At 42.9% G+C, this 11,503-nt stretch overlaps 1 protein-coding gene and 10 non-coding genes across 11 annotated transcripts in view; all 11 read left to right on the top strand.

Annotated features, from left to right (window-relative positions):
• The window catches only part of LOC107373384 (uncharacterized), a 9,834-nt gene extending 1,587 nt beyond the window's left edge, over positions 1 to 8,247 (top strand). The window contains exons 3-9 of the mRNA XM_070547250.1: positions 1 to 1,163; positions 1,256 to 1,456; positions 1,651 to 1,986; positions 2,169 to 2,236; positions 2,309 to 2,562; positions 2,650 to 2,895; positions 3,656 to 8,247. The exon at positions 1 to 1,163 is cut by the window's left edge and continues 430 nt beyond it. Of these exons, the coding sequence (XP_070403351.1) occupies positions 1 to 1,163; positions 1,256 to 1,456; positions 1,651 to 1,986; positions 2,169 to 2,236; positions 2,309 to 2,562; positions 2,650 to 2,895; positions 3,656 to 4,331 (2,944 nt within the window). The 3' untranslated portion in view covers positions 4,332 to 8,247. The remainder of the gene's footprint in view (positions 1,164 to 1,255; positions 1,457 to 1,650; positions 1,987 to 2,168; positions 2,237 to 2,308; positions 2,563 to 2,649; positions 2,896 to 3,655) is intronic.
• Positions 5,530 to 5,602, top strand: trnar-acg (transfer RNA arginine (anticodon ACG)). The gene has a single exon. It is a non-coding gene; the product is annotated as a tRNA-Arg (tRNA).
• Positions 5,968 to 6,040, top strand: trnam-cau (transfer RNA methionine (anticodon CAU)). Its single transcript has one exon. It is a non-coding gene; the product is annotated as a tRNA-Met (tRNA).
• trnar-acg (transfer RNA arginine (anticodon ACG)) lies at positions 6,415 to 6,487 on the top strand. Its single transcript has one exon. It is a non-coding gene; the product is annotated as a tRNA-Arg (tRNA).
• Positions 6,859 to 6,931, top strand: trnam-cau (transfer RNA methionine (anticodon CAU)). Its single transcript has one exon. It is a non-coding gene; the product is annotated as a tRNA-Met (tRNA).
• trnar-acg (transfer RNA arginine (anticodon ACG)) lies at positions 8,190 to 8,262 on the top strand. Its single transcript has one exon. It is a non-coding gene; the product is annotated as a tRNA-Arg (tRNA).
• Positions 8,263 to 8,633: 371 nt separating this feature from the next.
• Positions 8,634 to 8,706, top strand: trnam-cau (transfer RNA methionine (anticodon CAU)). Its single transcript has one exon. It is a non-coding gene; the product is annotated as a tRNA-Met (tRNA).
• Positions 8,707 to 9,517: 811 nt separating this feature from the next.
• On the top strand, positions 9,518 to 9,590 carry trnam-cau (transfer RNA methionine (anticodon CAU)). Its single transcript has one exon. It is a non-coding gene; the product is annotated as a tRNA-Met (tRNA).
• Positions 9,591 to 10,408: 818 nt separating this feature from the next.
• Positions 10,409 to 10,481, top strand: trnam-cau (transfer RNA methionine (anticodon CAU)). The gene has a single exon. It is a non-coding gene; the product is annotated as a tRNA-Met (tRNA).
• A 374-nt stretch (positions 10,482 to 10,855) lies between these two features.
• Positions 10,856 to 10,928, top strand: trnar-acg (transfer RNA arginine (anticodon ACG)). Its single transcript has one exon. It is a non-coding gene; the product is annotated as a tRNA-Arg (tRNA).
• A 371-nt stretch (positions 10,929 to 11,299) lies between these two features.
• On the top strand, positions 11,300 to 11,372 carry trnam-cau (transfer RNA methionine (anticodon CAU)). Its single transcript has one exon. It is a non-coding gene; the product is annotated as a tRNA-Met (tRNA).
• Positions 11,373 to 11,503: the final 131 nt, after the last annotated feature.

The raw sequence follows: 11,503 nt of genomic DNA, 5'->3' as shown, positions 1-11,503 counted from the left end.
ACATCAGATCCAGTTTCCCTGTCTTCTCACATCCAAACTTGGATGTGACATGGGAGTGGTCCGCCAGATGAGACAGAGGGGCCTTGGAAACAGCAGCAGCCAACTTCAAAAACAGCTGGAGGAGCAGCATGCAGAGACATGGCTTCAGAAGTCCATTCTTTTCATGTCTCACCAGAGAGGCTTTGCCAGAGCTGCATCCACAGGTTTGGTTGAGCCTCTGAATTTCGGAGAACTGCCAACGCTGTTGACTGTTCCGAAACACCGCTGGCTGATGCAAGTCTACGCGCAGGATGTGCTGAGCAGGTTAGACGAAATCAAGGCTTCCATCACGTCAACCTTTGGGCGTGTCCTGAAAATAGACTCCACTAAAAAAATTGTCAGGAAGCTGGCAGGACACAGCCGTGGAACGGCAGCATGGGCCACAAACATGGGGAACGAGCACGGCCAGATCATCATGTCTGTACTCACAGTGAGCGAAGGTCATGGGTTAGGCAAGATGGTTGAGGGAGTCATTAAGCGCTACCACGATGCAGGAGTGTCGCCTCCAGAAGTGCTGTATGTCGACCGGGACTGCTGTGGGTCTTCTCATCTCCACAAAATGATCAGGGCGTGGCAAAACACCAGCATTTGCTTGGACATTTGGCACTTTATGAGGAGGATTGCAGTGGGCTGCACCACCGACTCTCATCCACTTTATGCCGGCTTCATGAACAAACTGAGCCACTGCATTTTCATGTGGGATGACTGTGACCTGCAAGCTCTAAAGGAAGCCAAGCGAGCTGAACTGGAGGCCAAGTTGTTGCACCCCACAGATGCTGATCTGCTGCGAAACATCAGCAGAGCTGAGATGGCACGTCACTGCAAAAGGACAACCAGAAGCAGCTCGGAGATGGAGACCTTGATATCGGAACTGATTGAGGCCTACAGCGGGCACAAGGGAGGCAACTCATTGGGAGTTCCGCTCATCAATTCAGAGAGAATGGCAGAGATATGGAAGGCTCAGAAGAAGCACCTCAGCTGTCTCCAGGACCCACCAGGAGTACTCCTATACATGGAGACTGGCACCATCAAGAAGGGGGGGCACATTCTGAAAACCTATCGATGTGCAAGAGGCTCCACTTCCCTCGAGTCCTTCCACCTGCACATGAACAGGTTTATTCCTGGTAAGGGAAAAGCACTTTATCCTCACAATCTTATCCATGAGTTTCTCTTCATGTTCACAACCCATTTAAACATATTTATGAATATTTTTCAGGAACACTGGCAAGTGACACCTTTTTTCAGGCATACCTGTTGGATGGCTTGGCCAGGTGGAACGAAGACAGGAGCATGTCAGCAGAAGGAAGATCAGAGCCTCACTCCTACAGCGGCCTCCTGAGGCATGCTGCAAACCAGCTGTCACAGGAAGTCCTCGGGAAGAGCTGTGTGAATTACACAGGGCCACAGGCGTACACAGGTGTGTTAGCAGAGCTGATGCACCAGTCAGAGGAGACGGAGTTCAGCTTTGACCAAGCTCTGATTAGATTAATATTTCATGCTAGCTAATTAAAAGTCAACAATGTGTTTGTTTGCTGAAATTGTGTCATGACAGTGAGTTAAAGTTAAAACAAACGTTAATTAAAGTTAAAGCTGATTTTTGATTGCTTTCAGGGGAACTCATTGGGGTCGAGTATCTCTACAACCAAACAGGAGATGTTCTTGAGGACCGCAGAGTGGCAATTGCAGCTTTGGAGACAGAAGACGTAGCTGTGGCAGAAGATGAGGGCTTTGAAGAGTCTGAGGTTTTTGTGGATCTCACAGTTCCCATCTTGGAAACCACGCTCCAGACTCCTCAACCTGCCTGTTCACATGACATTTTGGAAACCACGCTCCAGACTCCTCAACCTGCCTGTTCACATGACTTCTTAACATCACCTGCATCTGAACCCTTCCTAGAGATACCAGCTGTGGAAGTTAAACATGCTCCTGTGGATGACCTGGAAGAAAGTGAGTGATGTTCATGCCCAAATATCACATAAATGGGAAAGTCAAGATGGTTTCTTTTATTATGTAAAGTGACATAAGTGACTTTAGAACCAGGTTACTGATTAATTTTGTTCTATAAACCTGTGTCTGAAAGTGTGTGTGTGTATGTGTGTTTAATAAAAGGTTTTGATATTTATGTTTAGCTGCATCTCCATCAAGGCTGCCTGATTTCCACTCTGATGACACTATTCCAGGGACATCAAGGAGACAGGTAAGTTAGATATGATTTGGCTACTTTTGCCCATTTTTTTTCTTATAAATACGTAACAAACGTATCATTTAGGACTCCGTTGGCCCCGACAACACCGAAGGTTTCAGAGCTGTGCAGGATTTGGCTGAAGCACTCTTCAATCTGAGAGAGCACAGCCTGGCTCTCACCCTTGAAGAGTCCAATAACATTGTTGCTCTTTGGAAGAGATTGTCAGAGCACGACAAGGAGCGCACCGTTTTTTCTCCACGCCACCAAACAACCCTGAACAAAGGCCGTTTTAGAGCAACAAAAAAAATTGTTGCACCAGGCGTGGAGTCGACAAAGCGGTATGTTGGTCACAGCTGTTCAGCCACTGATGCATATTCTTCTACAGATCTTGCCTGAGTCCATTTTTCTTGCCTTTGTCCTCCTAGGTGCTATTCTGGAGCACGCATTCCTGGACAGTGGCCAGATTGCAACCGGATTGTTGAGGCCATTTTTGTCCAGCTCTGCATGGCTTATCCAAACCCAAAGAGAGTGGAAGGTGTGGCATTTTCAAGGTGGACCCTCATCATTCGTGCTTACAAGCACATTAGAGAGTGCATCCTGAACAACATCACCATCATGGAGGAGACGACCATACAGTTGCCAGAAGTCAACAAAACAACCCTCACACAGTGGTGAGTTAAAACTGTGTCATGATGGATAATGATGGACTCAAATTAGCTGACCCAGAGACAAACAGAATAACTTAAAGAAGTTTTATTCACAAGCGAGATACACAAATAGTACTCCCCAGGAGGATCAGTGGAGTAATGATAATTCACTTGGAGTGCTCACTCCGCTGGAGGTACGGTCTGCTCAGGGGGGTGTGAGAGAGAAGGGTGAAGATTAGATGGATCCACAAATTATTTGTAATCTTTAAAGGGGTCAAAGGATGGCTTACAGTGTCCTTGTGTGACCCGGCAGTGGTGGCAGGAATCACCATCGGATTGGAAGAGGGGGTTTCCAGCTGAGATGGGTAGGTAATGCAGTCTTATGCTGCATCAGCGTTACTCTGGAAGCATGAGTGAACAGAAAGTTAGTTGACTGCAGAGTACTTACCTGAGGGTTTTCTGATTTTACCGTAATGACTAACCAACTGGCCTCTCAGATAAGTAGATGAGACTCAGCTACAGAGACTGGGACTGGTGTCAGGGACTCCTCTGCTGGAGAGAAAATGAAGAAGATGAGAATCAGTAGAGAGAGAAGCAAGCCAACAACTTCATGACTGCTGGGATATGACAAACTATTAACTTCAGTGATAAAATCTGAGTGACTTTAAAAACAGGACAGAATATTAGTTGGTTTGTATTTCACAAACATCACAGAATCTGTAATATCGATAAGAACATTATTCCTTGAAATTAAAATCAGCTATTCTATTTATTTCATATGCAGGTATTGCAGACGCACCCGGGCACAGGAGAAAGACATTCTTGAACAGGGCATTCTGGCACCAAAGCCAGCCATTTCCGGTGAAACCAGTCAGCAGTCAGCACCACAGCACAAAGCCATTCAACCTGCTCCATCACACAAACCTTACACCTTCGTCCTTCATCCCGACACGGCTGGAACGGCAAAACTGAAAATCAAAAAGTCAGATAGAGCACAGTGCCCACCTCAGCCTCAGCCACAGAACACAGGACAGTTGTCTGTGGAAATTTTTCCACCAGCAACCTCATCTGGTCCCACCTATTCTGTACTTTCTTTTATTCCGATCCAGCCACTTCCTCAACCCATCCTGCCACAGTTTATCTGTGCTCCGACTCCCTCTGTGCCAGTGTACCCTGTTGTGGCTGGGCCATCAGCACCTAAAAGCCAGACACCACATGTACCCTACACCACACAGCAGTACAGGAAGAGGAAGGAAAAAGAGGAGCAGGCTGGACTACAGACACGAAAATATGTAAAAAAAACAGACACAATAGTTTGCAAGAAGTGCCAAAAAGAAAGAAAGCCATCCTGCCATAAACAGTATTTTGGGAACTGGTACTGTGAAGAGACTGCAAACCAGTCTTTTGAAGACTGGAGAGCTGAAATGGCTGCACGTGGCTATGGTAAAAAAAAATCTTAAATGTAAATAGCTTCATTTTTTCTGTTTTTGATGTTTGTGTGTTTACTGTTTGTTTTTTAGCCTGTTTGTAAAATAAACAAGTGTGAGTTTTTGTATTTTCTTGTTTTTCTTTAATTAGACTAATCAAAATATGTCCTGTTGGTGTCAAATAGTAAAGGTTCTGGTGAACACAGTACCAGTAAGTTCATATCCTGACAGGGGCAGAAAAAAGGTTTATCTTTGAATTTTATTAAGAAAACTACAGATTGCAGCTCAGAAAGGTTTCTCCTCTCTCTGCTGTGATTTCATTTGCAGATGTAGGAGGACATTGAAACAAAATGAAAGGGCCTGTGTACACTGTTGTGATTTTGAGTTAGAATTAATTGAATTATGGTAGATTGTATTTTATTTTGGTTCAGCCAAGGTGAGTAGATAGATCTGAAAAGGTGGAAATTAATAAACACCTGGAATGAGTATGTTTTCATTGCCATAGAGGGTTTTGAAACTAATTAGAATCAGGGGTTCAGGAAACTTGACATTTTAATTCAGTGGCATGTAAATAGACTTATATTAAAGCTCATTCATTTATTTTATCAGTTTTTATGCGTTTACTTTTGCTTGAAATTTATTTATAAAAACGCCTACATAGTTCACGGAGCATTGTTAATTAAGGTGTCAAGAATGCTCCGAGCGGGACTCGAACCCGCTGCATCGCACTCAACAGCACACCAACAATAACTACTACCAAAATCGATTGTGAGACTTATGCGCGCAAGCCTTGGCGCAGTAGGTAGCGCGTCAGTCTCATAATCTGAAGGTCGTGAGTTCGACCCTCACACGGGGCACTTCTTTTGACACTATGCTGACGTCCACTGAGGTTATTGTAGCTTGTTATTTGTGGGTGGTAGCCTCTGACAGTTATGACCTATACAAGCTCCCCTTAGTTTTACTTCATGTTGCTTTTAACTTTAAAATTGATCACAAAATCAAATAGCACAAGTCTTTACTCACTACAGAGACCATGGCTCATGATCCAGATAACTGTCAAACATAGTGCTTGTTTCAAATTAAACACATACCAAGTCTTGTGACTTATGGGACATCTTTTTGTGATAAATGGCCAAAGCTTCTCACTCTATGTTCCCATCATTTCCATTTTCAGCCAAACTATCATGATTCTGGAGATTGTGCATTATGGTCTCAATTGATTCCTCACACTGGGCCAGTGGCGCAATGGATAACACGTCTGACTACGGATCAGAAGATTCTAGGTTCAACTCCTGGCTGGCTCGATGTACCCTATGGTGACTCAGTCTTACCATAGCTGGTTCAATGCAAGCCTGCCATTGCATTGTAACTTCAAACCATTGTTGTGGTCTTGACTGGAAGCTGTTTTTGTTCATGGAAATGCTTCATTCTTTCAATTTTTAAAATAATTACTCTTTTGTTTTTGACTGTCTAGAAAAATGCAAATGAAAGCCAAATACAAAGCTGAAAGATTGCATCGTAGCCTAGAGACATTGGGTCGGGATGTGTTTCACTGACTTTTGGAAATAACCAGTAACGTGATCACAAGAAGCCCACCCAGGCACATTGAACGATGCATAATATTTTGTTGTTCTGGGACGTAAAACGTTGCACCAGCAGGTCTATCCTGGCCTCGTTGGCGCAGTAGGTAGCGCGTCAGTCTCATAATCTGAAGGTCGTGAGTTCGACCCTCACACGGGGCACTTCTTTTGACACTATGCTGACGTCCACTGAGGTTATTGTAGCTTGTTATTTGTGGGTGGTAGCCTCTGACAGTTATGACCTATACAAGCTCCCCTTAGTTTTACTTCATGTTGCTTTTAACTTTAAAATTGATCACAAAATCAAATAGCACAAGTCTTTACTCACTACAGAGACCATGGCTCATGATCCAGATAACTGTCAAACATAGTGCTTGTTTCAAATTAAACACATACCAAGTCTTGTGACTTATGGGACATCTTTTTGTGATAAATGGCCAAAGCTTCTCACTCTATGTTCCCATCATTTCCATTTTCAACCAAACTATCATGATTCTGGAGACTGTGCATTATGGTCTCAATTGACTGCTCACATAGGGCCAGTGGCGCAATGGATAACGCGTCTGACTACGGATCAGAAGATTCTAGGTTCAACTCCTGGCTGGCTCGATGTAACCTCTATTGACTCCGTCTTACCATTGTTGGTTCAATTCAAGCCTGACATTGAATCGTAACTTCAAACCATTGTTGTGGTCTTGACTGGAAGCCGCTTTTGTTTTTGTTCATGGAAATGCTTCATTCTTTCAATTTTCAAAAGAATTACTCTTTTGTTTTTGACTGTCTAGAAAAATGCAAATGAAAGCCAAATACAAAGCTGAAAGATTGCATCGTAGCCTAGAGACATTGGGTCGGGATGTGTTTCACTGACTTTTGGAAATAACCAGTAACGTGATCACAAGAAGCCCACCCAGGCACATTGAACGATGCATAATATTTTGTTGTTCTGGGACGTAAAACGTTGCACCAGCAGGTCTATCCTGGCCTCGTTGGCGCAGTAGGTAGCGCGTCAGTCTCATAATCTGAAGGTCGTGAGTTCGACCCTCACACGGGGCACTTCTTTTGACACTATGCTGATGTCCAGTGAGGTTATTGTAGCTTGTTATCTGTGGGTGGTAGCCTCTGACAGTTATGACCTATACAAGCTCCCCTTAGTTTTACTTCATGTTGCTTTTAACTTTAAAATTGATCACAAAATCAAATAGCACAAGTCTTTACTCACTACAGAGACCATGGCTCATGATCCAGATAACTGTCAAACATAGTGCTTGTTTCAAATTAAACACATACCAAGTCTTGTGACTTATGGGACATCTTTTTGTGATAAATGGCCAAAGCTTCTCACTCTATGTTCCCATCATTTCCGTTTTCAACCAAACTATCATGATTCTGGAGACTGCATTATGGTCTCAATTGATTGCTCACATAGGGCCAGTGGCGCAATGTATAATGGATCTGACTACAGATCAGAAGATTCTAGGTTCAACTCCTGGCTGGCTCGATGTAACCTATGGTGACTCTGTCTTACCATAGCTGGTTCAATGCAAGCCTGATATTGCATTGTAACTTCAAAACCATTGTTGTGGTCTTGACTGGAAGCTGTTTTTGTTCATGGAAATGCTTCATTCTTTCAATTTTCAAAAGAATTACTCTTTTGTTTTTGACTGTCTAGAAAAATGCAAATGAAAGCCAAATACAAAGCTGAAAGATTGCATCGTAGCCTAGAGACATTGGGTCGGGATGTGTTTCACTGACTTTTGGAAATAACCAGTAACGTGGTCACAAGAAGCCCACCCAGGCACACTGAATGATGCATAATATTTTGTTATTCTGGGACGTAAAACGTTGCACCAGCAGGTCTATCCTGGCCTCGTTGGCACAGTAGGTAGCGCGTCAGTCTCATAATCTGTAGGTCATGCGATCGACCCTCACACGGGGCAGTTCTTTTGACACTATGCTGACGTCCAGTGAGGTTATTGTAGCTTGTTATTTGTGGGTGGTAGCCTCTGACAGTTATGACCTATACAAGCTCCCCTTAGTTTTACTTCATGTTGCTTTTAACTTTAAAATTGATCACAAAATCAAATAGCACAAGTCTTTACTCACTACAGAGACCATGGCTCATGATCCAGATAACTGTCAAACATAGTGCTTGTTTCAAATTAAACACATACCAAGTCTTGTGACTTATGGGACATCTTTTTGTGATAAATGGCCAAAGCTTCTCACTCTATGTTCCCATCATTTCCATTTTCAACCAAACTATCATGATTCTGGAGACTGTGCATTATGGTCTCAATTGACTGCTCACATAGGGCCAGTGGCGCAATGGATAACGCGTCTGACTACGGATCAGAAGATTCTAGGTTCAACTCCTGGCTGGCTCGATGTAACCTATATTGACTCCGTCTTACCATAGGTGGTTCAATTCAAGCCTGACATTGAATCGTAACTTCAAACCATTGTTGTGGTCTTGACTGGAAGCCGCTTTTGTTTTTGTTCATGGAAATGCTTCATTCTTTCAATTTTCAAAAGAATTACTCTTTTGTTTTTGACTGTCTAGAAAAATGCAAATGAAAGCCAAATACAAAGCTGAAAGATTGCATCGTAGCCTAGAGACATTGGGTCGGGATGTGTTTCACTGACTTTTGGAAATAACCAGTAACGTGATCACAAGAAGCCCACCCAGGCACATTGAACGATGCATAATATTTTGTTGTTCTGGGACGTAAAACGTTGCACCAGCAGGTCTATCCTGGCCTCGTTGGCGCAGTAGGTAGCGCGTCAGTCTCATAATCTGAAGGTCGTGAGTTCGACCCTCACACGGGGCACTTCTTTTGACACTATGCTGATGTCCAGTGAGGTTATTGTAGCTTGTTATCTGTGGGTTGTAGCCTCTGACAGTTATGACCTATACAAGCTCCCCTTAGTTTTACTTCATGTTGCTTTTAACTTTAAAATTGATCACAAAATCAAATAGCACAAGTCTTTACTCACTACAGAGACCATGGCTCATGATCCAGATAACTGTCAAACATAGTGCTTGTTTCAAATTAAACACATACCAAGTCTTGTGACTTATGGGACATCTTTTTGTGATAAATGGCCAAAGCTTCTCACTCTATGTTCCCATCATTTCCGTTTTCAACCAAACTATCATGATTCTGGAGACTGCATTATGGTCTCAATTGATTGCTCACATAGGGCCAGTGGCGCAATGTATAATGGATCTGACTACAGATCAGAAGATTCTAGGTTCAACTCCTGGCTGGCTCGATGTAACCTATGGTGACTCCGTCTTACCATAGCTGGTTCAATGCAAGCCTGATATTGCATTGTAACTTCAAAACCATTGTTGTGGTCTTGACTGGAAGCTGTTTTTGTTCATGGAAATGCTTCATTCTTTCAATTTTTAAAAGAATTACTCTTTTGTTTTTGACTGTCTAGAAAAATGCAAATGAAAGCCAAATACAAAGCTGAAAGATTGCATCGTAGCCTAGAGACATTGGGTCGGGATGTGTTTCACTGACTTTTGGAAATAACCAGTAACGTGGTCACAAGAAGCCCACCCAGGCACACTGAATGATGCATAATATTTTGTTGTTCTGGGACGTAAAACGTTGCACCAGCAGGTCTATCCTGGCCTCGTTGGCGCAGTAGGTAGCGCGTCAGTCTCATAATCTGAAGGTCGTGAGTTCGACCCTCACACGGGGCACTTCTTTTGACACTATGCTGACGTCCAGTGAGGTTATTGTAGCTTGTTATTTGTGGGTGGTAGCCTCTGACAGTTATGACCTATACAACCTCCCCTTAATTTTACTTCATGTTGCTTTTAACTTTAAAATTGATCACAAAATCAAATAGCACAAGTCTTTACTCACTACAGAGACCATGGCTCATGATCCGGATAACTGTCAAACATAGTGCTTGTTTCAAATTAAACACATACCAAGTCTTGCGACTTATGGGACATCTTTTTGTGATGAATGGCCAAAGCTTCTCACTCTATGTTCCCATCATTTCCATTTTCAGCCAAACTATCATGATTCTGGAGATTGTGCATTATGGTCTCAATTGATTGCTCACATAGGGCCAGTGGCGCAATGGATAACGTGTCTGACTACGGATCAGAAGATTCTAGGGTTAACTCCTGGCTGGCTCGATGTAACCTATGGTGACTCTGTCTTACCATGGCTGGTTCAATGCAATCCTGACATTGCATTGTATCTAAAAACCATTGTTGTGGTCTTGACTGGAAGCCGCTTTTGTTTTTTTTCTTGGAAATCCTTCATTCTTTCAATTTTGAAAAGAATTACTCTTTTGTTTTTGACTGTCTAGAAAAATGCAAATGAAAGCCAAATACAAAGCTGAAAGATTGCATCGTAGCCTAGAGACATTGGGTCGGGATGTGTTTCACTGACATTTGGAAATAACCAGTAACGTGATCACAAGAAGCCCACCCAGGAACATTGAACGATGCATAATATTTTGTTGTTCTGGGACGTAAAACGTTGCACCAGCAGGTCTATCCTGGCCTCGTTGGCGCAGTAGGTAGCGCGTCAGTCTCATAATTTGAAGGTCGTGAGTTCGACCCTCACACGGGGCACTTCATTTGACACTATGCTGACGTCCAGTGAGGTTATTGTAGCTTGTTATTTGTGGGTGGTAGCCTCTGACAGTTATGACCTATACAAGCTCCCCTTAGTTTTACTTCATGTTGCTTTTAACTTTAAAATTGATCACAAAATCAAATAGCACAAGTCTTTACTCACTACAGAGACCATGGCTCATGATCCAGATAACTGTCAAACATAGTGCTTGTTTCAAATTAAACACATACCAAGTCTTGTGACTTATGGGACATCTTTTTGTGATAAATGGCCAAAGCTTCTCACTCTATGTTCCCATCATTTCCATTTTCAACCAAACTATCATGTTTCTGGAGACTGTGCATTATGGTCTCAATTGATTGCTCACATAGGGCCAGTGGCGCAATGGATAACGCGTCTGACTACGGATCAGAAGATTCTAGGTTCAACTCTTGGCTGGCTCGATGTAACCTATATTGACTCCGTCTTACCATAGGTGGTTCAATTCAAGCCTGACATTGAATCGTAACTTCAAACCATTGTTGTGGTCTTGACTGGAAGCCGCTTTTGTTTTTGTTCATGGAAATCCTTCATTCTTTCAATTTTCAAAAGAATTACTCTTTTGTTTTTGACTGTCTAGAAAAATGCAAATGAAAGCCAAATACAAAGCTGAAAGATTGCATCGTAGCCTAGAGACATTGGGTCGGGATGTGTTTCACTGACTTTTGGAAATAACCAGTAACGTGATCACAAGAAGCCCACCCAGGCACATTGAACGATGCATAATATTTTGTTGTTCTGGGACGTAAAACGTTGCACCAGCAGGTCTATCCTGGCCTCGTTGGCGCAGTAGGTAGCGCGTCAGTCTCATAATCTGAAGGTCGTGAGTTCGACCCTCACACGGGGCACTTCTTTTGACACTATGCTGACGTCCAGTGAGGTTATTGTAGCTTGTTATTTGTGGGTGGTAGCCTCTGACAGTTATGACCTATACAAGCTCCCCTTAGTTTTACTTCATGTTGCTTTTAACTTTAAAATT

This window comes from Nothobranchius furzeri, chromosome 18 (genome assembly GCF_043380555.1).
Source record: "Nothobranchius furzeri strain GRZ-AD chromosome 18, NfurGRZ-RIMD1, whole genome shotgun sequence".
Taxonomy (NCBI): Eukaryota; Metazoa; Chordata; class Actinopteri; order Cyprinodontiformes; family Nothobranchiidae; genus Nothobranchius; species Nothobranchius furzeri.
The sequence above is the reverse complement of the archived record's forward strand: the minus strand, read 5'-3'. Positions and strand labels throughout refer to the sequence as shown.